Genomic DNA, 27,094 nt, shown 5'->3' on the forward strand with positions numbered 1-27,094 from the left:
TAATGAGGAGCTCTGTTTGACATACATAGGTAGTCTGTTCCAGAGTATGGGAAGTGTCTGGGACAGGACTCTATCCCTCCAGCATGTTCTGTTTATTGTGGTGACAAGGTTAAGGTCCCTAGAGTGTGTAGCTCACAGGGATTAGGATTTATTTAAGTGGATCATGTCCAACAGCTGTAGGTTTGACATAGCTGTGTATGTTAGGCAGAGATCACCCCTGAGTAGGCGATATGCCATGGAGTCAAGCTGTAGTTTTTTGAGACGGTCTGCATAGGGCATCTGTTTGAGGCCAGTAATCCTCTTTGTGAGGTATTTCTGTGGTCTTTCCAGTTGTTGTAGTTGTCCTGTGAGGTACATACCAAAAGGGGCGTTGTACTCTATTATGGGTCTAATAAGTGATGAGTTGAGGGGAACAATAACCTCTTTTTTCTGGATGGGAATCCTTTTGTGATGAGATGAGCCACATAGAAGGATTTCCCGACCACTGTGGCAATGTGATTATCAAAGGAGAGACTACTGTGCACCTGTGTCCCAAGGTCTATTATCACATTTTCAGCATTAAGTAGACTACCAGCTATCTGGTAGTTCATGGGTACAGAGTTTATACCACAGGGATGAAAATACACATTTTGGTATTGAGCTTCAGGCCATGGCTTTGACACCAGGTATCTGTCTCAGTGAGGGCCTTTTGTAGTTTGCCCACATCATTAGGAGTTGCGATTATGGCTTCTAGGTTGCAGTCATCTGCAAACTTTGTTAGCCACAGACCTTCTGTGTTGGCCTGCACTTTGGAGAAGTAGATACCAAACAGGGGAGGACCCAGGACTGAACCCTGTGGTACTACACTTGTCACTGGTCTGATGTCGGATTTGGAATATGCTACTTTCACAGTGTGGGTTCTGTCCATGAGCCAGTTGTCAACCCATCTTATGACATAGGGATTTATACCTAGTTTAGTGTGCTTATCTATAATTCCAGAATGGGGGATGGTGTTGGAAGGCTTGGCGAGGTCTACATAAGCTGTGTGAACCATTTCACCATCATCTATGGCTTTGCTGACTGCTTCAAAGAAGTCAATCAGGTTTAGGAGACATGATCTGCCTTTTACAAATCCAAACTGAGTAGGGTTCAGAGTTTGGAGCTTACCAATGTCTTTGTTTATGAGTTCCATGATGGTACATTCCATGGCCTTACAGACCAGGCTCGTCAGGCTAATGGGGCAGTGGTTACCGTGGTCCATCGTGGCTCCCCCTTTGTGGAGTGTGATGTGTTGTGGTGCGCCATTCAGTGACTACAAAGCCTGAGGTGAGGCTATGATTGAACATGGTACTGCGGTAGGGTGCCAGTTCATTCAGTGGTTCATGTAGAATGCAGCCTGGGATATTGTCAGGTCCCATGGATGCTGTGTTCTTGGCTTCGGAGAGTGTGTATTTTATCTGTGCAGCCGGGATTATAGGGACTTTGCATTCTTCCAGTATAGAGATGGGCCCTCTAGGGGGTGAGAGGGGGGTAAAGTTAGCACTGAACCTATCTGCCAGGATGTTGGCAATATCAGTTGGTTATGTATATTTAGTGCCATTATGCTGTACCTCAGAGCAGATCTGAGTGTTCCCATTTAGATTCTTGACATAGCTATAGAATGCTTTGTGGTTGTCTTTAGAGTCACTGGCACTTTTGTTTTCGTAACTAGCTTTTGGGGATTTTATGAGGGATCTCAGCTTCTTACTGAGGTTGACCAGGGAGTTCCTCCAGTCATGGGAAATTACTTATTTTTGCAACAGTGTCTCTCTTCTGATGTAGAGTTTGTTTATGGCAGAGGACCACCAGACTGGCTTCCTTTGTCTGGGGGATAACATCTTGGTTCTATTAGGGATAGCATGATCCATGCACTCGTGTAAGTGCTTATACAGTGCATTTGTGTAGGATTCAGCAGTCATAACTCTATTGTCCATCTGTATGGATGTCATGCAGTTTGCCACTTCTGTCTTAAGAAGTGTGACATTGGCTTTTGAGACGTTTGTTACGATGGTGCCCCTAATTGGGGCTGGGGGTGGGATGTGGATGTCTAGGCTGATTACCTTGTGGTCAGATCTCACCAATGAGGAATTGACCTCTGGTGATGACCAAGTGTGGGATATTGCTGCCCCTTGTGGGGGTGTGAATATGTTAATCCAAGGCGTTGGTATTTATGAATTCTAGAAAACGTTGAGCAATAGAGTTGGTACGGGTGTAGTTTTTGCAGTTAATGGTGGGGTAGATGAAATCGGCCATTATTAGGGTGTTGGGTTGTACCCAATACTTTCCAGTGTATCATGACATGAGGGGTGTGAATCCTGGGGCATGGTGGGGTGTCTGTAGCAAGTTACGATTTGGATTGCGTTCTTGCCCAGAGTTAGTTGCAATTGGATACCTCAGATGCATTATGCTGTGCAACTAGCCTGGAGGTGTGGATATCCGTAATGAATATGGACACGCCTCCGCCTTTAGTGCTTCCTTCTGGGTTAGGTGGCCAACAGGTGTGGTATGACTTGAAGCCCGGTAATGCAGGGGTGCTCTCTTTAGCTTTACACCAGGTCTCTGTCACTGTACAGATGTCACAGATGTCACTGTTTACAGTGGTGTATTTGTCATTTGAACCTTGCCTGACAAAGGCACTGTAGGGATGGCATGAGTCTTAGCCAGTATCTGGAATCCTGAGGGCAACAGGTGCAGGCCATCTCTGGCACAGCAATTGGTCATGTCGTCCCAGGCAGACAGATGCTGGATCCCCTTAGAATGACACCAGAAGCTTAGCCAATTGTTGAGGTCAATCATTTTGTCCTTGTACTGTGGTATCATTCTGGGTCTATCTATTTCTACATCCCTCTCTATCTATGTATACATATATGCACATTATATATAGATACATATATAAATATGCATACATATACATATAATATATATATTTATACCTTTTTATTTACACATACGAATACACACACTAACATACTGCTAAACATTCAGTACTGTACAACCTACGTTGTACGTTGCACTACAACCTACATTGTTATGTGCACATAGCATCCTTCACATACATATGTATGTCCAGCCTTCACTAACAGTTGCAGTATGTCCCCTGCATTATGCACATCCTCATATATATCTATATACAGACTGCTAACACATATGGAGGGTTCACAGTATGTAGACTATTACATTATTAGTTTACATTACCTTTCTTGGACACTGCTATTTTTGATGGTTTGCTGCTTGGTAGCCTGCTGTTCTGTACTGTAGTGGTTTCAGCAGTCTGTGTCTCTTATTTGTTTTTTTTTAATTTTTATTTCTTTGTTTTTATTTATTTATGTTCTCTCTCTCTCTCTCTCTCTCTCTCTCTCTCTCTCTCTGTCTCTGTCTCTCTCTCTCTCTCTCTGTCTCTCTCTCTCTCTGGCTGCTGCAATGAACATATTGCATGTGTGGACTGGGAGTACAGGCTGCTTTTGTAGGTATATGCAGATGTGCACGTGATGGCCTCTGCACCAATTGTTAGGCAACATTTGCTAATTGCATGCAGCCTGCTGTGTGGTAATTGCAGTTCTCACTGTGATTTCAGGACAGTGCTATAAAATGTTAAGTGAGCTAGGCGTAGCCCTTTCAGATTTTCAAGGTGGGGACCATGCTGGTATGCTGTGGACACTGTTGTGTGAGCGTAAAGGTTGGTATGTCTCTCATATCTCAGGCTGTGTTGTAGGCACTGACATGCATGTTGTACTGACACCTGACTATTGCTTCCTCCAGTTTATTCTTCTCAGTGTGTATGTTAACTGACACCTAATAATACTAATACTGTTTAAATGGGAGTATGTGCTTTCCTGTGGGACTTGTGGAGTAACTGGTTTACTGCAGTGGCTCTTGCAATTTGTTGCTATGGCTTCACTATTTAGCCTTTACATTCACTCCTTGGAGGCCTGCTAGGTGTCTTTACTGGAATGTGTTGCTATGGCTTTCCTATTTTCCATTCACATTCACTCCTTGTAATGCTTGCTATATTTCTTTCAGCAGCAATTCCTTATATGTTTGTTGTGGTTTGGTGGTACTGCATGCAGTCTGGTCTGGCCAGGGTGTGGGGCTTGACACCTACAAGGGTATTTTATTTTGCTCCTGAGCAGTAGTGGCACCTTCTACTTTGTACTAACAGTTATGGATAGCAGGCACATGCAGTGCTTGTAAGCAGCTATACTGTCCTTTTGTTATTAGTTGGATACCTCCTTTGATATTTGTGAGTTGTACACCTACATGTGGGTGGGCTTGTGAATACACCATTTCTGACATGCACGTAGTGCATACTTTCAGTAGTTGACAGTTTCCATTACGTGGGACAAAACACCTTTCTGCCTACTATTAGTACATTTCACAGGGAGTCAGTGGGGCAAAGTTAACATTTGTTTTCAAATCAGGGACATCCCTGTAATTCAGTCCCATTTGTGAAGTCTGGCCTCTTACCTATTCAGATATGGCAGTGTTTATCCTGCTCTGATAGTGTGTGTGGTTTGCAAGGTGCTACTGTCACATTATTACCTACTAGGTACCAACTGGCATGGCTGTTTCTCTTCTCACACTAATGTTATACAAATCCACAAGAATTGCCAGTAAACATACAAGACAAGCTTTGTGTAATAGCCTTCCTATATTCCCTTTACATTCAGTCCTACTATTTCATGATATATTGCTTTCAGCAGTAGGTTCTTGTATATCAGTCATGGCTTAGTGGTAAGTCATGCAGACTAGTGTTTCCAAGGTCCTGGGTTCGAGAACAAACTACAGGCCTTGTCATTCAGAGTGACTAAGGCACTTTTAAGCAGTTGTAAGCAGGTTAGCGCTGGTTTGTGCGGTGCTCACGTATGCGCAGTGCCGTTTAGCTTCGCGCACACACGCTTAGCTAAGCGCACACAAGCGTACACCCGCTTACAACTGCTTAAAAGTGCTTACTCTCATGCACACCTGCGCTAATTTCTTTGAAAGAAAAGAAAATGGGGAGATAGGACAGTGGTGAAAAAGGGGGCACAAAGAGGGTAGGACAGTAGGAAAACAAGCTTGTGATTTGCAGGAAGGATGTAGGAAAGGCCCATAGCTGCCCATTTCTTTATCAGCAACAGCTGTGCATATCTCTGTAATTTGGTGTGAAATTTGAAACCTTCCACCCCTGAGAGAGGGGTGAGGACAACAAAGTATGTTGTACAGCCAATTGTAATTACCACTTCACATGTCCAGCAGACATGTCTGCAAAATGGGCAGCTATATATGGGGCATACTTTTTGCGGGAACAGAGTGCCCCTTTTTTTTTTTTTTTCAGGTGAGAGTGGAATGTGAGGTACAGGAAGTAGGTATATTTGGGGAGGTAGGTAGGGGAGGTTAACAGACAAGACAAACAAGACACATACAGGGGCAGAGTATGACACGTGTGGGGGGGAAACACAATTGACGGGGATGGATGTTGGGATATTGCGAGCCCATGAGCCCACAGATGGCAACAGTGGAACTGACATCCCCACCCATGGGCAGTTGCCACTGTGCCTTCACAGCCCAGGACGGGGCTGTGCTGGGGGCTGTGTAGGACGAGCAGCAGGGACACCCGTGAGTTGTGCCACCTGAGCCTCAAGCTGGCTAGGGGTTCAAGCACAGACTGCCTGATCTCGCTACGCACCACAGACCTGACACTTTGGAGGGTGAGTGGACGGTCTCCTCCAGCCACACTTGCAGAGGGGGGATGAGCCCCATCCCCTGCAGCGCTTCCACCCGAAGGTGGCACAGGGCCACCGGAGGAGGTTCCGGCCTGGGCACTAGTGCCAGGTGCACTCGCCAGCTGAGGTGGGAGAGGTGGGTCTGCTGGTACCCGCCTTCCCTGTTGTCCTATGTTTAGACATATTTTATGACATTTTGGGTTAGTAACAAACAATACCATTCAAAATTAGTTGTAACAGCATGCATCAGTATTCCCATTAACCAAACGCCCATGAATTCCAAACATTGAACAGCAAGCATAACACATGCATATTTTGAACAACAGTACACAATCCAACAGCATGCAGGGTCGATTGATGGCAACAGGCCATCGGGTTTGGATATGTGAACAGGGCACATGCAGCAACGTACATACAAATATGTTTGAACCAATAGGACAAACGTCCATAGGAATTGATTGTGAATACACATACCCAGTTTGTTGTGGAATGGCATTATTTGTGAATATAGGGTAGGGTGAAGAAATATTTCATTAACAACTTCAACTACATATACATATGCTGTACATCTCTAGTAGCTGCATATATATATACCCTACAGGTCTTACTACAGTTTCCTATATGTAACCTTAGGAATGATGTTGATGGGACTGTTACTGATACATTAATATCCATTGCATTTTTATTCATACACATTTCATATCTGGCTATGTTCAGGTACAGCATCCTGCTACATTTCATTTATATGGCTCTAGACAACTGTGGATGTTCATTATTTCATACAACCATACTATCTCCATATTGCAAGGGTACAGCAACATATACAAATTGTGGGACAGACACATTCCAGCTTCAGTACTATATTTCATACATTTCACTTTTTGGTTGTGGCTGTCTCATTCATTTCATTATGTACTGACTGCAGTATACTTTATTCAGAAGTTATAACAGCTTTCTTGGTTGATTCATACATCTTTCTCTCACTCACTTGTTTTATTTTTACAATTCAAGTTGGTACTTTATTGTAGGCATTATTAACATGTCATACCTGCTTACAACAATCCTTTCCAACAGACTCACTTGTTTCATATGGCAGATTTTCTAAGGGGATGTCTTTCACACATGTCTATTATCTTTGGCTCTTTTACCAGTGATTTTTAGGCTGCTGCAGGTTATCTGATATTACACTTCAGGTGGGTAATCACTATTTCAGACTTGTTTACTTTTTATTTCTGGATTACAGGCTGCATCACTTATCTAATCATACAGTGCTAGCAGAATCTTTCTTCTAGTGTTATTTGAACTTTATTAATATGTGACTACACTGACCTCTTTTACAAGCTGTCTCACTTATATTGTATAACAAGTACAGGAATATAATTACTAACCTGCCTGGTGGCGCAACCGCTCCAGCCTATCACCATAGGCTCGCCTATTCGCGGAACGCACACCTGCAGCTGTAATATAAATGAAGTAATATTGGAACATACATCTCCATAATATCAGCTAGGATAATTCCTTACATACATAATTACATGGATACTTAGTAGTGGGGCGTTGGGCATTTGCCGGGCCTCCTGGATCCAACGGTTCAGTTGGTCCTGCTTCCATCTCTTCAGGTCGCATGGTGGCGACGGACGTGTTCACCAGTCCTTGGTATGCCTGTGGCACTGGTGAGATCATGTGCCAACCGGTTCCACGCCTCTGCCTTATATGCACCCCACAGAATCTGGCCCTGCATGATTTGTGCCTCATGATCGTGGACTAGGAGCCAAACCATGTATCTGGACTCCTCAACACCCCACCTCTGTGCTCGAAAGTGACTGCCCTCTCCTACACCTGCCATCCTGACTGCAAATAGGTTCCACAGTCAGTTATGCAGTGTATTCCCACCTATGGGGCTTATATATGCCGTTTTTCCCGCACTTATCTGTGATTGGCCATTTTGGAATTGAATCAGCTTCACAAAACCTGCTTTGTCATGCTTCTATTTCCATTCATTCCTATATATATGCTAATACTGCAGTTTTCAGTACAGCTGTCATGGCTTAGTGGTTCAGTACTTTGACTATGATGCACAGTATCCTGGGTTTGAGCGTGGGCATTGCTTCTTTTTTTATTTTACTACTGTCTAGACAGGCTAGGAGGTGTGTCTGTTTAAAGGTGGCTTTGCTACAGGTTGCTCTACGTTGCCCACCGGTAAGCCGGTTGGCGCACTGGGCAGCTCCGCGCAAAAGGGTTACGCTGGTTAACGAGCGCTTGGCTATGATGACACATATTATGGCTGCTAAATGCTGCGCAGCAAATACACACACACTTTCAGTTTAAGCACTGCTGCAACTCCGGCACTCCTATTACACCTGTTAAACCACTGCTCACCTGTAGGCAATTTCATTGCATTTTATTTAAATTATAATTATATATATATACATATATGTCAGGGGATTGTTTCATGCTTATTTCACTAAAAATAAAAAATGATGTTGTTGGTGCTCGAACCATGACTGCCTCCTCTTTGGCCAACGTCTCTACTGCTACGCTATTGCTACTTGGCTTATTTTGCATATTTAGAGCTTATATACTTTTTCAGTGACTGCTAACTGTGGCTGAGCGAAGGGCACACCCGCGCAAACGAGCGCAATTACAGGCAAACATTTCTGAAATAAAAAAAAATTAAACTGTTCATTTTTACGTTTTACTTTTCAATTGGGTTACTAGTCTGTAGGGGCATGTGTGCTGTTGTGTTTCGTGACATTTCCGCGGACTCGCTCGTGGGAGTTTCCTTTTGGGACTGTGATTCTTCTGGGGGCATGTCCCTTTGCAGGTCTTGCCATGCGGACACTCCCCCTACTTTGCTACACGGACCATGTTAGCCTAGGGTGTGATTCAGCACGCCCTCATGAATATGCATGGCATGCTGACATCACCCCGTTTAACTGCAGCCTCCGTGTAAGACTTGTTAACTCTTACACGGAGGCTTCGTGAATCCTGCCCATAGTATAATACTAAAACACACTACATGTATATTACTATATTTTTAAATAAAATCCTAAGAAATATATAGTAAATAACTAAAAACATTGTATATTGAATATACACAGACTTATAGGCACATCCTATATAACATTTTTTGATAAAAATTACATGAAAATGCTATAACATAAAAACTTGTGCATAAAAGCTTGTGTTATGCTAAATAAACAGATTAATTATTTTCTAGTCAAAATAAATAACAAAAATCAACTGTTAGTTGTTAATAGTTACTAAAAAAATGTTTATATATATAAAATGGTACAGTAGATGTTCAAGGTCCTAAAAACTAAATACTTATATGGTTAATAACCATTTAACTTAAATTGTTGTAGCCAAGATCAAATAAAGTATGACTTGTATTTTAATATACTAGCTATAAATATGTGTTCATTGATACCCGGTGTGATGCTGGCATTTAATCTCAGTTGCCATAGGCATTCTTTTGCCTCCAGTAAAGTCTTGTCATCACCTCCTTTGTTAGTATTAAGTGTAACTCTATCTATCACGAAGAATAAATATCTCTTAAAGTTTTGACATTTTTGACTATGTGTGTATAGGGAACTCGTAGTTTTTTTCTTTTTTATATCTCTAATGTGTTCAACTACCCATTCCCTCAACTTTCTAATAGTTTTTCCTACATAGTATGCTGAACAAGATGAACAAGTAGCCAAAGACACAACCATTTTAGTGTTACAGTTGCAGTATTCAGGACATCTGATTGTTTTCCCATAGTTATGTGTGGCAACATAAGGTCCATCATTAATGTATTTACAAGTCCTACATGTGCCACATTTGCTCATCCTTGACATTTTATACACACCCTTATTAGTAAAAACAAAAAAGCAAAACAAGCTGGAGCAACGTGAAATAATTCAATTTAATTAGCGCTTTCGGAAACAGACAATGCTTTTCCTTCTTCAGACAAACCAGGAACAGTTCGAGATGCTTATAAACTTAATAGTCTACGTAACAATTAATCAATTAAACTACAGGATACTCCATTTAAAGTAAAAAAAATAAATAAAAAGTGTATGTTGTAAGCTGTAAGCTTAGTAAAAAGTTAAACACCAAGTAGGGCTTAAAAAATGACACAACAAAACAACCCCAAATTTAAATACATTATAAATTTCACATAATTTATCACAACAGACCTAACAACTTACTATAAAAAATAAATAAATACAGTGACAAACTACTGCATCATTATTATTAAATAACCTAAGAGGAAAATGCTGATAAACATGTGACCAATAAATAATCTCTAAAAGGTTACTAATTAAGTAAAAAATTAATAAAACTGACCATACATAATTCCATCTTTTTTTTAAATTCATCTATTTAAAGCCAAGAGCTTAAGGAAACATTTAAATGAAACTGTTTCATTAAGCCCTGGAGGCAAGTAGGCTGCAGTATTGATTTGCCACCTCAATTACTCAATTTTGAGTTTAATTTGCCAAGGGCCGCCTCTCTCGTCAACCTCTACCTGCTTTACAGTAAACTTAAAACTGTGGTTTGAAAACTCAATAGTGTGCCTAGCTAAAGCATTGGTCTTGTCACCCCTACTTATGGCATACTGATGCTCGCATATGCATTGCTTCAGCTTTCTTTCGGTCTTTCCAATGTAGAAAGCTTTGCAATCTTGGCAGCAAGCACAGTAGACAACTCCTTTTGTGTCACATGAAAATTTCCCTTGAACTTTATAAAGGGTATCCCTAATCTTAAATTGGTAGGCAGAACTTAAATGCTTACATTGGTTGCACGCTCCACATTTGAACATACCTTTGTTTTTAACAACAGGTGGTTTAAAGGAGTATTGTAGTAAGGTTTTAAGATTACACCCCCGTCTAAAAGTAACTTTTGGTTTGTTGCCAAGAAGTTTATGCAACGTGCTATCCTCAGTAATAAGAGTCCAATTCTTATTAAGGGTCTCCTAATAAAAGAATGATGTAGGTTGTAAGTACATAAAAAACTAGTAGTGTAACAGTGAATTTTATCGGTTAAAGAATCATGAACCTCATTTAAAGGGATTTCATGTTCCACCAGAATAACCAAAGGTAAAAAAGGCCTAAAATGTCCACAATTTCTTTTAGTAATGACTTCAGTGGAAATCACAGAAACTAAACTTGACGGATAACCTCTCCTAAGAAACATTTTCTCAAGCATACGACATTCCTCCATAAAATCAGAGTCGTCTGAAATCATTCTAGCTGCCCTCACCATCTGACCCTTAACCACTGCTCTCTTTTGGTGGTAGGGATGGCAGCTAGAAAAGTGGAGGAATGAGTTAGAGTAGGTGGGCTTCCTATAAATAGTGCTTTTAAATCTGCCTCTAGCAAGATCTTTGTAAATAAGAATGTCAAGGAAATTGATAGTCTCACTTTGCAAGTTAAAAGTAAACTCCAAAAAGTTGGTTGAGGCAGTTATAAAATTAATAAAGTCCTGTACTGCTTCAATGGGGCCTTTCCATAGTATTAACATGTTGTCTTGGTAACGAGTGTACCAAGCGACATTGTTCTTAAAAATAGGGTTATCAAATAGCAGGGTAGTCTCCCAATGTGCCATTATACAGTTGGCAAAGCTGCCACCACAGGGAGAACCCATGGCAACTCCAGATTTTTGAAGGAACATTTTTCCTTCAAACCACATAAAGTTGTTAGCAAGAACTAACTCTAAGAGGGTTTCTACAATGTAAATAGTGTTGTTGTTAATTTTCCTTAGTTGCAAAAAATCCCTGATCCACTCAAGCCCCAACATTTGAGGGATCACAGTGTACAAATCCCTAACATCAACCGTCAGTAGTTGGTAGTCCTGATGGAAGGGAATGTTACTAAGTTCTGTTAAAAAACTCCACGAGTCTCTACATATTTGTTGCTCCTGCTCAACTAAGGGTCTCAAAATCTTATCAACATATTTGGCACAACCATATGTGATAGATCCACGCCCATCAACAATGGGTCTAAAAGGGGGATTAACAACTTGTTTGTGGATCTTAGGTATGCCAAACAATGATGTCATCTTAGGAGCAGGCATTGTTAAAAAGTTAAACAAATCTAAATCGATAGCTTTTTCAATAAAAAGTTTGTCAAGTGTAGACCTAATTTTACTATAAGCCATGTTGACTTCATTTAAACTAACTAGTTGATAGGTTGAATTATCTAGATGCTTCATCATACTAGAAACATATGTAATATGGTCCATATAGACCAAACCACCCCCCTTATCCGGTTTCATCACCCTAATCTTGCAATCCTTCAAAAGTTTGATGAAGTCACGTTCCTTTTCGCTAATGTTAAAGCGTCCTCTCCTGGTTCTATAGCCCATGAGAGCAAAAGACCTGAAGTCTATTTCACACATTTTTTCGAAAGCAAGAATATAAGGGAGAAGGGGGGGATTAAATAAACTAGAGACTCGGAGTGAGTTGGTAAAAGCAGAGTTGGAACCCATAGTAGCACTAAGGTTAATCTTGCGAACAAATAATTTTAGATCGACAATCATGCTAACTAAGTTCATTCCTGAATCTGGGACAAAAGATAACTCCAATGCAAAAAAAGTCAATGATTTCCTGAGGAAACATTAAATCAGAGTAGTTGTATATATTGAAGTCACCACCGGAATTAGAAAGAATTTGTGGGTTAAGTACATCAGGTGTTACTATCTCCTGCGCTGATTCCTTCGATTCCGTGTGCGTCCTTGATATTTGGGCATTGTCGAATTGTTCGGTGAGTTGGACTGGTGCACTGGATAAACCTGATGAGGGTTTGATGTAGATTGGTTATTGCTGAAATTATTGTTGTTGTTGTTACCAACAATCTGATTGTTAGGAGCAGGGTGGTTATTGCCATTATTTCTTATTCTTTCACTCCTTCGTAACATGTCATCCTGGCTAGGAAGAGAATTTGACTCGATACCTGGGTCGTTGGTCTCACTTTCGTCCCCAATATTACCATGTTCATTAGACAAAACTTGAGACCTATTAAGAGAGACAGGTGGTGGCGGAGGATAAGCAGATCTAGCAGCATACTGCTGAACATCCCTCAATATTTTTCTTTTCTTAGTGTTAGCTAATTTAATCATGGTGGCCTCAATGCTGTTGAAAATCCTCGTGTATTCATATTTATAACGAGGAAAGTCAGAATTGGACTTGATGTCATGTTCTAAGATTTCCAGTTCACTTTTAAGTGTGACAACTTGTGATTTATAATAATTAATTAACGCTGTAATAAAATTCCTCCATTTTAAATAGATCTAAAAGTTCAAAGTGAAACTCAGACTGATAAGCATCTCGAACTGTTCCTGGTTTGTCTGAAGAAGGAAAAGCATTGTCTGTTTCCGAAAGCGCTAATTAAATTGAATTATTTCACGTTGCTCCAGCTTGTTTTGCTTTTTTGTTTTTACTAGTTTTTTAAGCCTGTAATTTGTCCGGTCGTTTTGTTATTATGGCTAACCAAGGTGGAGCGGGATCGCAAGGCTCTCTGTTCTCACAAGATGAGCCTGTTTCATATGGTTTGAGCAATGTAAACTCTGGAACCAAAGAGGCAAACGCCGTCGGGAATCTTACAGTCCTTCTCCAAGTCTTAATGGGGCGAGTGGAGAACTTATCACAGCAAGTAGAGAGTTTGGCAAACACTGCTAAGCTAGGAAACGGCACAACGCAGCAACCCCTTGTGCAACATGTACCTACAGGCTCTGTTACTTCATCGGGTACTACTATTGGCATTTCTTCCCCTCCTAGTCATCTAAGGAATCGTGCATCGCATGAGGGGAACAGGGCTGAAACAGTCAGAAATGAGCAGATACCGATTCTTATGAGTGACTCTAACCAGCCGATTGCCGGTAACCCTAATAGGATTATCAACGAACTAACTCCCTCACTCGGCAACTTTTTAGGTAATGAAGATTTTTTTAATGACAATTTTGTTACCAATCCAAGTTCTACACAACTGACTATATCAAACAACCTTTCAGTGAACATTAACTTGTTTGACCAGAAATTGTTTCGTTGTAGAAAACTACAACTAGAAATTTCATATCTAGAGGAGTGTCTGAAAAAAGAGATTATTCCAAAGGGCCTCAGGCAGTAGAGGTACCCTGTTGGTTTAGTTAATCAGTCTGAGTTTCACTTTGAACTTTTAGATCTATTTAACAGGCAGGGATACGAGTTTATTAAAGCATTAATTAATTATTATAAATCACAAGTTTTCACACTTAAAAGTGAACTGGAAATCTTAGAACATGACATCAAGTCCAATTCTGACTTTCCTCATTATAAATATGAATACACGAGGATTTTCAACAGCATTGAGGCCACCATGATTAAATTAGCTAACACTAAGAAAAGAAAAATATTGAGGTATGTTTAGCAGTATGCTACTAGATCTGCCTATCCCCCACCACCACCTGTCTCCCTTAATAGGTCTCAAGTTTTGTCTAATGAACATGGTAATATTGGGGAAGAAAGTGAGACCAACGACCCAGGTATCGAGTCAAATTCTCTTCCTAGCCAGGATGACATGTTACGAAGGAGTGAAAGAATAAGAAATAATAGCAATAACCACCCTGCTCCTAACAATCAGATTGTTGGTAACAACAACAACAACAATAATTTCAGCAATAACCCATCTACATCAAACCCTCATCAGGTTTTTCCAGTGCACCAGTCCAACTCAACGAACAATTTGAGAACGCCCAAATATCAAGGGCGCACATGGAATCGAAGGAATCAGCACAGGAGATAGTAACACCTGATGTACTTAACCCACAAATTCTTTCTAATTCCGGTGGTGACTTCCATATATACAACTACTCTGATTTAATGTTTCCTCAGGAAATCATTGACTTTTTTGCATTGGGATTATCTTTTGTCCCAGATTCAGGAATGAACCTAGTTAGCATGATTGTTGATCTAAAATTATTTGTTCGCAAGATTAACCTTAGTGCTACTATGGGTTCCAACTCTGCTTTTACCATCTCACTCCGAGTCTCTAGTTTATTTAATCCCCCCCTTCTCCCTAATATTCTTGCTTTAGAAAAAATGTGTGAAATAGACTTCAGGTCTTTTGCTCTCACAGGCTCTAGAACCAGGAGAGGACGCTTTAACATTAGCGAAAAGGAACGTGACTTCATCAAACTTTTGAAGGATTGCAAGATTAGGGTGATGAAACCAGATAAGGGGGGTGGTTTGGTCTGTATGGACCATATTACATATGTTTCTAGTATGATGAAGCATCTAGATAATTCAACCTATCATCTAGTTAGTTTAAATGAAGTCAACATGGCTTATAGTAAAATTAGGTCTACACTTGACGAACTTTTTATTGAAAAAGCTATCGATTTAGATTTGTTTAACTTTTTAACAATGCCTGCTCCTAAGATGGCATCATTGTTTGGCATACCTAAGATCTACAAGCAAGTTGTTAATCCACCTTTTAGACCCATTGTTGATGGGCATGGATCTATCACATATGGTTGTGCCAAATATGTTGATAAGATTTTGAGACCCTTAGTTGAGCAGGAGCAACAAATATGTAGAGACTCGTGGAGTTTTTTAACAGAACTTAGTAACATTCTCTTCCATCAGGACTACCAACTACTGACGGTTGATGTTAGAGATTTGTACACTGTGATCCCTCAAATGTTGGGACTTGAGTGGATCAGGGATTTTTTGCAACTAAGGAAAATTAACAACAACACTATTTACATTGTAGAAACCCTCTTAGAGTTAGTTCTTGCTAACAACTTTATGTGGTTTGAAGGAAAAATGTTCCTTCAAAAATCTGGAGTTGCCATGGGTTCTCCCTGTGGTGGCAGCTTTGCCAACTGTATAATGGCACATTGGGAGACTACCCTGCTATTTGATAACCCTATTTTTAAGAACAATGTCACTTGGTACACTCGTTACCAAGATGACATGTTCATACTATGGAAAGGCCCCATTGAAGCAGTACAGGACTTTATTAATTTTATAACTGCCTCAACCAACTTTTTGGAGTTTACTTTTAACTTGCAAAGTGAGACTATCAATTTCCTTGACATTCTTATTTACAAAGATCTTGCTGAGGCAGATTTAAAAGCACTATTTATAGGAAGCCCACCTACTCCAACTCATTCCTCCACTTTTCTAGCTGCCATCCCTACCACCAAAAGAGAGCAGTGGTTAAGGGTCAGATGGTGAGGGCAGCTAGAATGATTTCAGATGACTCTGATTTTATGGAGGAATGTCGTATGCTTGAGAAAATGTTTCTTAGGAGAGGTTATCCGTCAAGTTTAGTTTCTGTGATTTCCACTGAAGTCATTACTAAAAGAAATTGTGGACATTTTAGGCCTTTATTACCTTTGGTTATTCTGGTGGAACATGAAATCCCTTTAAATGAGGTTCATGATTCTTTAACCGATAAAATTCACTGTTACACTACTAGTTTTTTATGTACTTACAACCTACATCATTCTTTTATTAGGGAGACCCTTAATAAGAATTGGACTCTTATTACTGAGGATAGCACGTTGCATAAACTTCTTGGCAACAAACCAAAAGTTACTTTTAGATGGGGGTGTAATCTTAAAACCTTACTACAATACTCCTTTAAACCACCTGTTGTTAAAAACAAAGGTATGTTCAAATGTGGAGCGTGCAACCAATGTAAGCATTTAAGTTCTGCCTACCAATTTAAGATTAGGGATACCCTTTATAAAGTTCAAGGGAAATTTCCATGTGACACAAAAGGAGTTGTCTACTGTGCTTGCTGCCAAGATTGCAAAGCTTTCTACATTGGAAAGACCGAAAGAAAGCTGAAGCAATGCATATACGAGCATCAGTATGCCATAAGTAGGTGTGACAAGACCAATGCTTTAGCTAGGCACACTATTGAGTTTTCAAACCACAGTTTTAAGTTTACTGTATTAAAGCAGATAGAGGTTGACGAGAGAGGCGGCCCTTGGCAAATTAAACTCGAAATTGAGGAATTGAGGTGGCAAATCAATACTGCAGCCTACTTGCCTCTAGGGCTTAATGAAACAGTTTCAATTAAATGTTTCCTTAAGCTCTTGCTTTAAATACATGAATTTTAAAAAAAGATGGAATTATGTATGGTCAGTTTAACTAATTTTTTACTTATTTTGTAACCTTTTAGAGATTATTTATTGGTCACATGTTTATCAGCCTTTTCCTCTTAGGTTATTTAATAATAATGATGCAGTAGTTTGTCACTGTATTTATTTATTTTTTATAGTAAGTTGTTAGGTCTGTTGTGATAAATTACTTTAAATTTATAATGTATTTAAATTTGGGGTTGTTTTGTTGTGTCATTTTTTAAGCCCTACTTGGTGTTTAACTTTTTACTAAGCTTACAGCTTACAACATACACTTTTTATTTATTTTTTTACTTTAAATGGAGTATCCTGTAGTTTAATTGATTAATTGTTACGTAGACTATTAAGTTTATAAGCATCTCGAGCTGTTCCTGGTTTGTCTGAAGAAGGAAAAGCATTGTCTGTTTCCGAAAGCGCTAATTAAATTGAATTCTTTCACGTTGCTCCATCCTATTTTGCTTTTTTGTTTTTACTAGTTTGTTAAGCCTGTAATTTGTCACATCCTTATTAGTACTTGTCTCAAAAAGCTCTTTCAGGCTCATACCTCTGCTATAAGTAACCTTAGGGTAACTACCTATAATGTCTGTTAATTCAGCCTTATTCATAAAAACACTGGTTCAGGTCTCTCACAAAATGTTGACTATATTAAATGATGTTTCATTGTAAGGTAATATAAAAGTGTCCTTTCTAGTCTTATTACTTTTAACTGTAACATTGTCAAATCCAAATTTAATTATAGGTTTGTATAGATGGTTTCTTTTAGTATAAATCTCATTTTTAACATTACTTAGAAGTTCGTGGGGATATCCCCTGTCTGAAAACATATTAGAAAGTTTCTCAATCTCCAAATGAAATAATATATCATCACTTATAATTCGTGAGAGTCTAACCATCTGTCCTTTAACCAAATTCTTTTTTTTGGTAATAAGGATGGCAACTGTCGAAATGCAGAAATGAATTAGAGTAAGTTTTCTTTCTAAATATGTTTGATTCTATCACACCATCACTAGTGTAGAATAATATGTCCAGATATTCACAATTATTCTCAAAACTTTTACTAACTAACTCAGACTAACACAGACCTCAATGGAGGCTATTGTTCTATTATTGTGGATGGAGGTTTTGATTTGTACAATTTTACTGACACGAATTTCTGTCCCAGTTACATTACTCTTTTTAAGAAAGGTTTTACTTATGTCCCATCTTTTAAAAATGACATAGGAAGGATTTTAATTAATTTAAAATTATATACAAGATTGTTGAATTTAAAAATGTTCTTTGCTAACAACAAAGGTATCCAAACAGACACAAGTAACTTTAGACTAAAAAGGAGTAGTACATTTATTTAAACCACACAAACTAGGTTTAGAAATGTTTGAGGCCAGTTTATTGAAATTTAGAGGTATGCACACTGGAAAATACAAACTTATGGTGGAAATGATGGAAATAGTACTTGAAAACAATTACATGTACATTAATGGTGAATACTTTAGACAAAGCACAGGGGTGGCCATGGGAGCTAGATGTGCTCCTATTTATGCCAATTTAGTGTTAGCCCTTTGGGAAACACAGCATATTTTTACATCTAGTTATTGACCAAACATTGCTTTATATCTGATATACCTGGATGATATTCTCATTTTCTGGAAAGGTAATAGAGAAGAATTACTAGAATTTGAAAATTTTCTAACAACAACATCAACTTTTCTAAATTTTACCAGTAAAATTTTTGAGAATAATTGTGAATATCTGGACATATTATTCTACACTAGTGATGGTGTGATAGAATCAAACATATTTAGAAAGAAAACTTATTCTAATTCATTTCTGCATTTCGACAGTTGCCATCCGTATTACCAAAAAAAGAATTTGGTTAAAGGACAGATGGTTAGACTCTCACGAATTATAAGTGATGAAATATTATTTCATTTGGAGATTGAGAAACTTTCTAATATGTTTTCAGACAGGGGATATCCCCACAAACTTCTAAGTAACTTTAGAAATGAGATTTATACTAAAAGAAACCATCTATACAAACCTATAATTAAATTTGGATTTGACAATGTTACAGTTAAAAGTAATAACAAGATTAGAAAGGACACTTTTATATTACCTTACAATGAAACATCATTTAATATAGTCAACATTTTGCGAGAGACCTGGACCAGTGTTTTTATGAATAAGGCTGAATTAACAGACATCAAAGGTAGTTACCCTAAGGTTACTTATAGCAGAAGTATGAACCTGAAAGAGCTTTTTGAGACAAGTACTAATAAGGATGTGTATAAAATGTCAAGGATGAGCAAATGTGGCACATATAGGACTTGTAAATACATTAATGATGGACCTTATGTTGCTACACATAACTATGGGAAAACAATCAGATGTCCTGGATACTGAAACTGTAACACTAAAATAGTTGTGTATTTGGCTACTTGTTCATCTTGTTCAGCATACTATGTAGGAAAAACTATTAGAATGTTGAGGGAACGTTTAGTTGAACACATTAGAGATATAAAAAAAGGAAAAAACTACGAGTTCCCAATACACACATAGTAAAAAATGTCAAAACTTTAAGAGATATTTATTCTTCGTGATAGATAGAGTTACACTTAATACTCACAAAGGAGGTGATGACAAGACTTTACTGGAGGCAAAAGAATGTCTATGGCAACTGAGATTAAATGCCAGCATCACACCGGGTATCAATGAACACATATTTATAGCTAGTATATTAAAATACAAGTCATACTTTATTTGATCTTGGCTACAACAATTTAAGTTAAATGGTTATTAACCATATACGAGTATTTAGTTTTTAGGACCTTGAACATCTATTGTACCATTTTATATATATAAAAATTTTTTTAGTAACTATTAACAACTAACAGTTGATTTTTGTTATGTATTTTGACTAGAAAATAATCTGTTTATTTAGCATAACACAAGCTTTTATCCACAAGTTTTTATGTTATAGCATTTTCATGTAATTTATATCAAAAAATTTTATATAGGATGTGCCTATAAGTCTGTGTATATTCAATATATAATGTTTTTAGTTATTTACTATATATTTCTTAGGATTTTATTTAAAAATATAGTAATATACATGTAGTGTGTTTTAGTATTAGACTATATATTTATATATGTTTATACTGATATATTTTAGCAAGTTCCTATGTCTGTATTTTATGGAAATTTCACTTTAAAAAGTTGCTGGTTAGGCGTTGTGCTGTAACTAATATCATCAAATTACTAATTTATTAATTAACAATTGTATAAATATGGACGTCGGTAAATGAATCATTTAGTACTCTGATAATGCCCAGAATATGTACGGGTGAAAGCGCTTAGTACTTCTTTTTCACTGTATTTTACTTTATTTTATTTTGTTTATCATTAAACTAGTTTCAGCGTTTGATACTGTGTTGCCTATCTTAGTTTTCCACATTCCCCTAGCATATTACCTTATGTATGTCATGTATGTTATACTAATTTATATGTGGGAAACTGAGCACAAATATTCATACATTCTTTTATTACCATGCAAATTTCTTTCAAACTTTTTCCAGTAGGCCCTCACAAAGAAAGGAACAAAACCAGCTTGGACAAATTTTACAAAACAAATATATATAAATTAATATAAATAAATATACATTTGTGCAAGTTTTGTGTAGAGTTAAAGCAGTACTACAGCACTGTTTGTTGGTTACTCCTGTTTTATTGTTTTATTATTATTATTATTATTATTATTATTATTATTTGCTTCATATTTTCTGGTCTGTACCCCAGTGTCCCTATCCAATGTCCAGCCCTGTTAAAACGCAAATTCCCAGGACTAGCAGCATGGATATTGTTCAATTTGGGGCCAGCATGGAACCTAAGGGCATCATGGGGGTGTTGTCTCACCAGCAAGTGTTTCTCGGAGAGTGGGGGATTTTTATGTAATGAGCTAACCTATTGTCCCTCCCCCTCTCCTACATGCAACTTGAAATCATCCAAGGGTACTTCCCCTCTTCATGGACCACTCCATTCCTCATGTAGCACTGAGATAAATGTGCATTCCCCATGTATAGCCATGACCATCCCTCCTTGCCAGCACCTCAGATGCCTGAGCTGCTAATCAAATCTAGTCACTTGGGTTGTAGTTAGGGCTTTATACCTCTACAGAATGGTGCTGGCTTATTTTTGTTTTCTTCTACTGATCAGCTAGTGTTTTTTTTAACTGATAGATGTATTAAACTTTAAGTTGGTTAGGGTAAAGAAAGACCTCAAAAGCTGTCTGCATGTTCATTATATCTAGCAAAAGTGATGCTGGAAGAGGCAATTGCCATAAAATATACACCCCCATTGGTCTTCATGTGGCACCTCTACAGCAGTACCTGAAGGTGGTTCTTTATATTTATGCCACCCTCTCTAGAGTCATGACTCATTGTTGAAGAAAAAACTTCCAGGAGAATATTCTTCTGGATGTAGAGAAAATGTATTTTGGATAGGTAAAGCTAGAACAGTAGATGAGAATTAACATTTGACATGAACAGTCTGGGTTAGTGTTATATCTTGATTGTGTAGTTTATCAATACATATTACTGATGCAGGCAGAAAATCATCTATTCAGGGTATTACATCTGAAGAAAAGTTTATGATTCCTATGTCTTTAGATGTGAAGCCTTTAAATGCTTTTTTTAGTAATATACAGTGAGCAGAGGCCAGAGGGGTCAGAAAATCTTCTGTGGGGAAAAGAAATGGTTCAGCTTACAGATCTTAGAGATATGTTAAAGACTATGATAACAACAGTCATATGCTTTGGCAAACTATTTAACATCTGTTTATATGTTGTCTTCTAGTGAAACTGCGACTAATAAATGGCTCAAATCCATGTTCTGGCAGAGTGGAAGTCCTTTATAACAATGAGTGGGGAACAGTTTGTGATGATGGATGGGATGAAAATGATGCTAATGTTGTCTGTAGAGAACTGGGATGTGGAAATGTCATTTCAGCACCAGGTTCTGCTTTCTATGGACAGGGAAGTGGACCAATAATGATGGATGATGTAAACTGTCAAGGATCTGAATCTTCACTGATGCAGTGTTCCTTCAGAAGATGGAAACAACATAACTGTGGACACAGCAAAGATGCTGCAGCTCAGTGCACAGGTATGGGTATGATTTTTAAACTGGCATGGTAAGCTAATCAATTAAGAGAAGTTTTAGCTTCTTTAACGGATTCTGTCAAAATGTTTTATATCAAACTGAAGCTGAGAATCAATGCTGCTTCTAGAGATTAATACAGAGAAAGCTCTGTGTAATGTTGCTTTATCACTCCTAATGGCACCCTGTAACTAGTTTCATAGTTTATTTAAACTATATTTTTGGTGTAAATACCACCTGGAAATGCAGACTCTCTTATATTATAACTAATGCTTGTTGTATTCATTCCATTTATCAAAAATGGAAGTAGTGTCCCAAATACAAATAATAAACAATAATGGTGTTTTTCAAAGTCTTGGACTCAGTGACCACATATTGTTTTTCCTGTCAACAAGCAAACAGCGACAGCATAAAAACATCATTCATTCTGGCCTTCCCCATTTTCTTTTCATGTAATTTTTGGAGGCAGACCTGTAGCTAGCCCATTCTGCACCCTGGGCAATGGTCCTGATTGGCATCCCCTCATCTAAGCTAAGGGCCCAAGAAAAGTTCCTCAAGAGAGCTATTAACATAGCTATATAATAATGCTTCCTTGCTAAACTTTACAGCCCTGATGAACTGTAGCAAAGAGTTCCTAATTACAGTTCTACAAACACTGATTCTCATTTAAGCAGCAATGGCTATAATTACAGGTACTCGCATGTATATCCATAATGCTTAAAGGGATAAATTGCACCTATAACAATGACCATGTACCCTAAACATCTTGCACCTGGGGCAGGTACCCTTTTCATCTTGAGTCCAACACTTGCAGTACGTTCTAAACGAGGAATGGGCTCTTATTTCGTCAAATCCATGTTAAGAAAAGAAAAGTATAATAAGGGAATGCAATAATTATTAGATAAAAATTGTGTTCTTAAGATTATCTTCACTTATGTAATACAACAAGAAACATATTTGGTACTAAATATTAAATTGCTAAACTACCCATTGGAAAATGAGCATAAGCAGTAACTCCATGAAGACATAGTCTAATTTGTCAGAGTGACAAAAGGATGAACTGAGTGGGTCATGGCACTTCGGGGGAGTGGGGGGGGAGAAACTGTCCAGTCGATTACAATAATAATGGCAGCATTTCTCCAGACCAAGTGAGTATAATATCTGTAATCTTCTTGCAATTGCTGAACCCTTGATCATTAGCTGTTAAAAGGCCCCCTACTGAAATGTTGGTACTTAAAATACCGAGTGCCAACAAGCCAAAAATGGAAAAAAAACAGGAGAAGAGTGAATCTCAAAAATTGCTGTTCACTTTAAAACTTCTTTTCATGGGTAGCAAGCTCTTCTGCACCCTGCATGTGGGGTGCAAGCGCCCATACACCTTAACTTATATATACCAACCAAAACAATGTCATGCCTCAGAGAAAAGGGAATATTCAAAGAAATCGAAAAGCGGAAAGTGCTTGCAGAAAACAAATAACAAAAAAAGAAGCACAAAGAATCCAAACCAGTTGTAGCACTCAACTGCTGTTTAATGAACACACAAACTGACATTCAAGATTAACGCTGACAAGGTCAAATTAACGTTTTCGTCCCACAACTTCTTCAGATAAAACTCCCTCTCCATGTCACCACCTTTATACACTCAGCAATTAGTTCACAACCAATAAAAAACAAGGAAAACAATATACACCACTAATGTGTACTAATACATTTAAAACATCCATCTAACATACTAAAACAGTCCCTAAAAATCACAACTTATATACAGTCATTGTGCCACTTGATATTTAGTTTATATAATATGATTAAAACCTTTAATTTACTAGTTTAAAACACTTATAAAATAAATAAATAACATGGATATAACAAAAAAACAGGCAAAAGTCCAGGGGGTAAAAGATGTGCTTATAAAAACAAACAGTCTCAACAAATCAAAAAATAAAGCAACAGCTACCATGCAGAGTCCAATAAACAGCGTTGCAACATCTCAGTTCATGCACTGCTTCATCAATCCACTGCTTACAGGATCCAGCAAACAGTCAATATGTATTGAATATAAAAAGTTTTTTATTTTTGGTGCACTCAGGAGGTAAGCGCTTTCACTTCAATGCTTCATCAGACCATACAACTGAGTAAATAACAGATTTCCATTTAAAAACATGAGCTTCCAATCATATACTGACACATCATAATTACTTCAACAATTAGAGAATACATAGAATCAAACTAATTAAGCAGCATATGCTAAAGAAAAGAAGTCAGTAATTGCACTCTAATTACATTTATTGACTTCATAGACTAATATATTATATCATCAGACTTAAAAGATGTATTTTTAAAATCAGATTGAAAAACATATGCAAAAAAGCATATCAAAAATATACTAAAAAATTATTTTTATCTGATTTTAAGTCTTATTCCGAAGAAAGGGTTTTAAAGAAACCCTTTCATTCAAACCTTTCCCTACATCAGCATGTAATCTTATGATCCACTTAGCCTCTCTTTCTTCCGTTAAATAGTTAATATTGCCTCCCCTTACACCTACTCGCATGACTTCTATAACCATAAATTCAAACGTATGTTCTTGCCCTTTTGACTTAACATGTTTGGCCAATGCATTGGTTACTGTGCCTGTTCTAATATTATATAAATGTTCTCTTATTTTATGTCTAAATTGCCTGTCAGTCTTTCCTACGTAGAAAGACTGACATGCAAGGCACACAGCCAAATAAACCACATGTTCAGTACCACATGTTGCAATGCAGTTAAACTTGAACTCTCTCCTAGTATCTGGATGTATAAATATATTCATTTTTCTAATATGTGGGCAAAAATTACATCCACCACATGGTATAGTACCTGTTATGTCTCGAATTTCTTCCCTATCATGAGTATAGCATAACATTCTCCTAATATTCATCTTATTCCTAAACCTAAACCTTGGTCTATCACCTATGCAATCTGCAATTTGTGGGTCTGTCATCAAAACACCCCAATGTTTCTTAAAAATTTCAGCAATGTTGTCCTTGTCTTTAGTAAAAAACATGGGAATCCTAATTTTATTATTTGTATCAATAGCATTTCTCTTGTCGTGAGATTGACTTGAAAAATAGGGCTTGGCTCTATTTTCACTCAGAAAATTAATAACACATAAACCTTCATTAATATCACGGGGTGTATAACCCCGTTGTACAAACCTCTCTCTCAAGTCTATCGTTTCTTTCTCAAAGCCCTCTTCAGTATTATTTAACCTTGAAATACGCATCCCTTGTCCCTTGACAACATTACGAAATACATAGTTCAGGTGCATGCTCCTCCTATGAAGCAATGTATTTTTGTGGCATGTTTCCTAAAAACACCAGTTGTGAGAGAACCATCAGTCAGTCTCTCTACAAATACATCTAAAAACGCAATCTTTGTAGATGAAACATTCATGGAAAACTTTAAATAACTTGTGATTTGATTGATTTCATATATAAATCTATGCAATGCATTTAAATCACCATTCCAAATAAAAAATGCATAGTCTACGAAACGTTTATAAAAAAGGACATTTTTCTTAAACTGTTCCATTACAAATAATTTTGATTCTTCCCACATAGCTAGAAACATGTTGGCGTAGCTATTGGCACAGGAAGTGCCCATAGCTACGCCATCCAGCTGTATGTAAGGGATGTCATCAAACAAAAATATATTACTTTCAAGTATCATCTCTAGAAACAAAGATAACAAATCAATGAATCTAACATCATAGTTGCTATGTCTCTCTAAATGTTGGCAAGGATTCACGAAGCCTCCGTGTAAGAGTTATAACTCTTACACGGAGGCTGCAGTTAAACGGAGTGATGTCAGCATGCTCTGCATATTCATGAGAGCATGCTGAATCACACCTAAGGCTAACACGGTCCGTGTAAGACAGTAGGGGACGTGTCCGTAGGCCGAGCCCTGCAAGCGGACACGCCCCCAGAAGAGTAAAAGTGCCCAAAGTAAACACCCATGACAGAGTCCATGGAAATGTGAATAAACACAACACAACACATGCCCCCACAGACTATGAACATAAAATGTACAAATGAACATCTTATAATTTTTTTTTAAATTGTAAAGATGTTTGCCCGTGAGTGCGCTCGTTTGCGCGGGCGTGCCCGTAGCGCAGCCACAGTTAGCAGTCAGTGGGAAAGCATATAAGAACTAAATATGCAAAGTAAGCCAAGAAGCAATAGCGTAGTGGTAGAGACGTCGGCTGAAGAGCAGGCATCCATGGTTCGAGCCCCCACAACATCAATTTTATTTTTAGTAAAATAAGCACGAAACAAGTCCCTGACAAATATGTACACATATAAAATCACAATTTATGTAAAATGTAATGAAATAGTCCATTTATTTTGAAGAAATGTGAGGTAACAAAACAATAGAAAATGCCAGATGTGCCTATAGCTGAGCTACAGTTTAACAAGGTGAGTGCATCTGCCCGTAGCTGAGCAGTGGTTTAACAGGTGCAAAATGAGTGCCCGTAGCTGAGCAGTGGTTTAACAGGTGCAAAATGAGTGCCCATAGCTGAGCAGTGGTTTCACATGCTGAAACTGTGTGACCCTAGCTGAGCTGAGCGTAATATGCGTGCTGACAGCCAAATGAGGTGTAAACCAGCGCACCCCGTTTGCGCGGAGCTGCGCACCGCGCTAACAAGCTAACCAGCGGGCAACGTTGAGCAAGCTGTAACAAAACTGCCTTTACACAGACACACCCCCTAGCCTGTCTAGACAGTCATAAAATATAAAAAGCAGTGGCCAGGTTCGAACCCAGGATACCATGCACCATAGTCAAGGTACTGAACCACTAAGCCATGACAGCTGTACTCAGAAATGCAGTAATAGCAAATATATAGGAATGAATAGAAAGTGGAGCATGACAAAGCAGGTTTTGTGAAGTGGATACAATTCCAAAATGGCCAATCACAGATAAGTGCGGGAAAAACGGCATATATAAGCCCCATAGGCGGGAATACACAGCATAAACGATTGTAGAACTGACTTGCAGCCAGAATGTCAGGTGTAGGTGAGGGTAGTTGCTTTTGAGCACAGAGGTGGGGCATTGAGGAGTCCAGAT

The 27,094-nt window shown here is 38.2% G+C and overlaps 1 protein-coding gene across 1 annotated transcript in view; it reads left to right on the plus strand.

Annotated features, from left to right (window-relative positions):
• The window catches only part of LOC122816359 (deleted in malignant brain tumors 1 protein-like), a 258,733-nt gene that overhangs the window by 111,098 nt on the left and 120,541 nt on the right, over positions 1-27,094 (plus strand). Inside the window, exon 3 of the mRNA XM_044089106.1 lies at positions 21,686-21,994. Coding sequence (XP_043945041.1) covers positions 21,686-21,994 — 309 coding nt within the window. The remainder of the gene's footprint in view (positions 1-21,685; positions 21,995-27,094) is intronic.

This window comes from Protopterus annectens, chromosome 1.part1 (genome assembly GCF_019279795.1).
Source record: "Protopterus annectens isolate FY-2018-M chromosome 1.part1, PAN1.0, whole genome shotgun sequence".
NCBI classification, from domain to species: Eukaryota; Metazoa; Chordata; order Ceratodontiformes; family Protopteridae; genus Protopterus; species Protopterus annectens.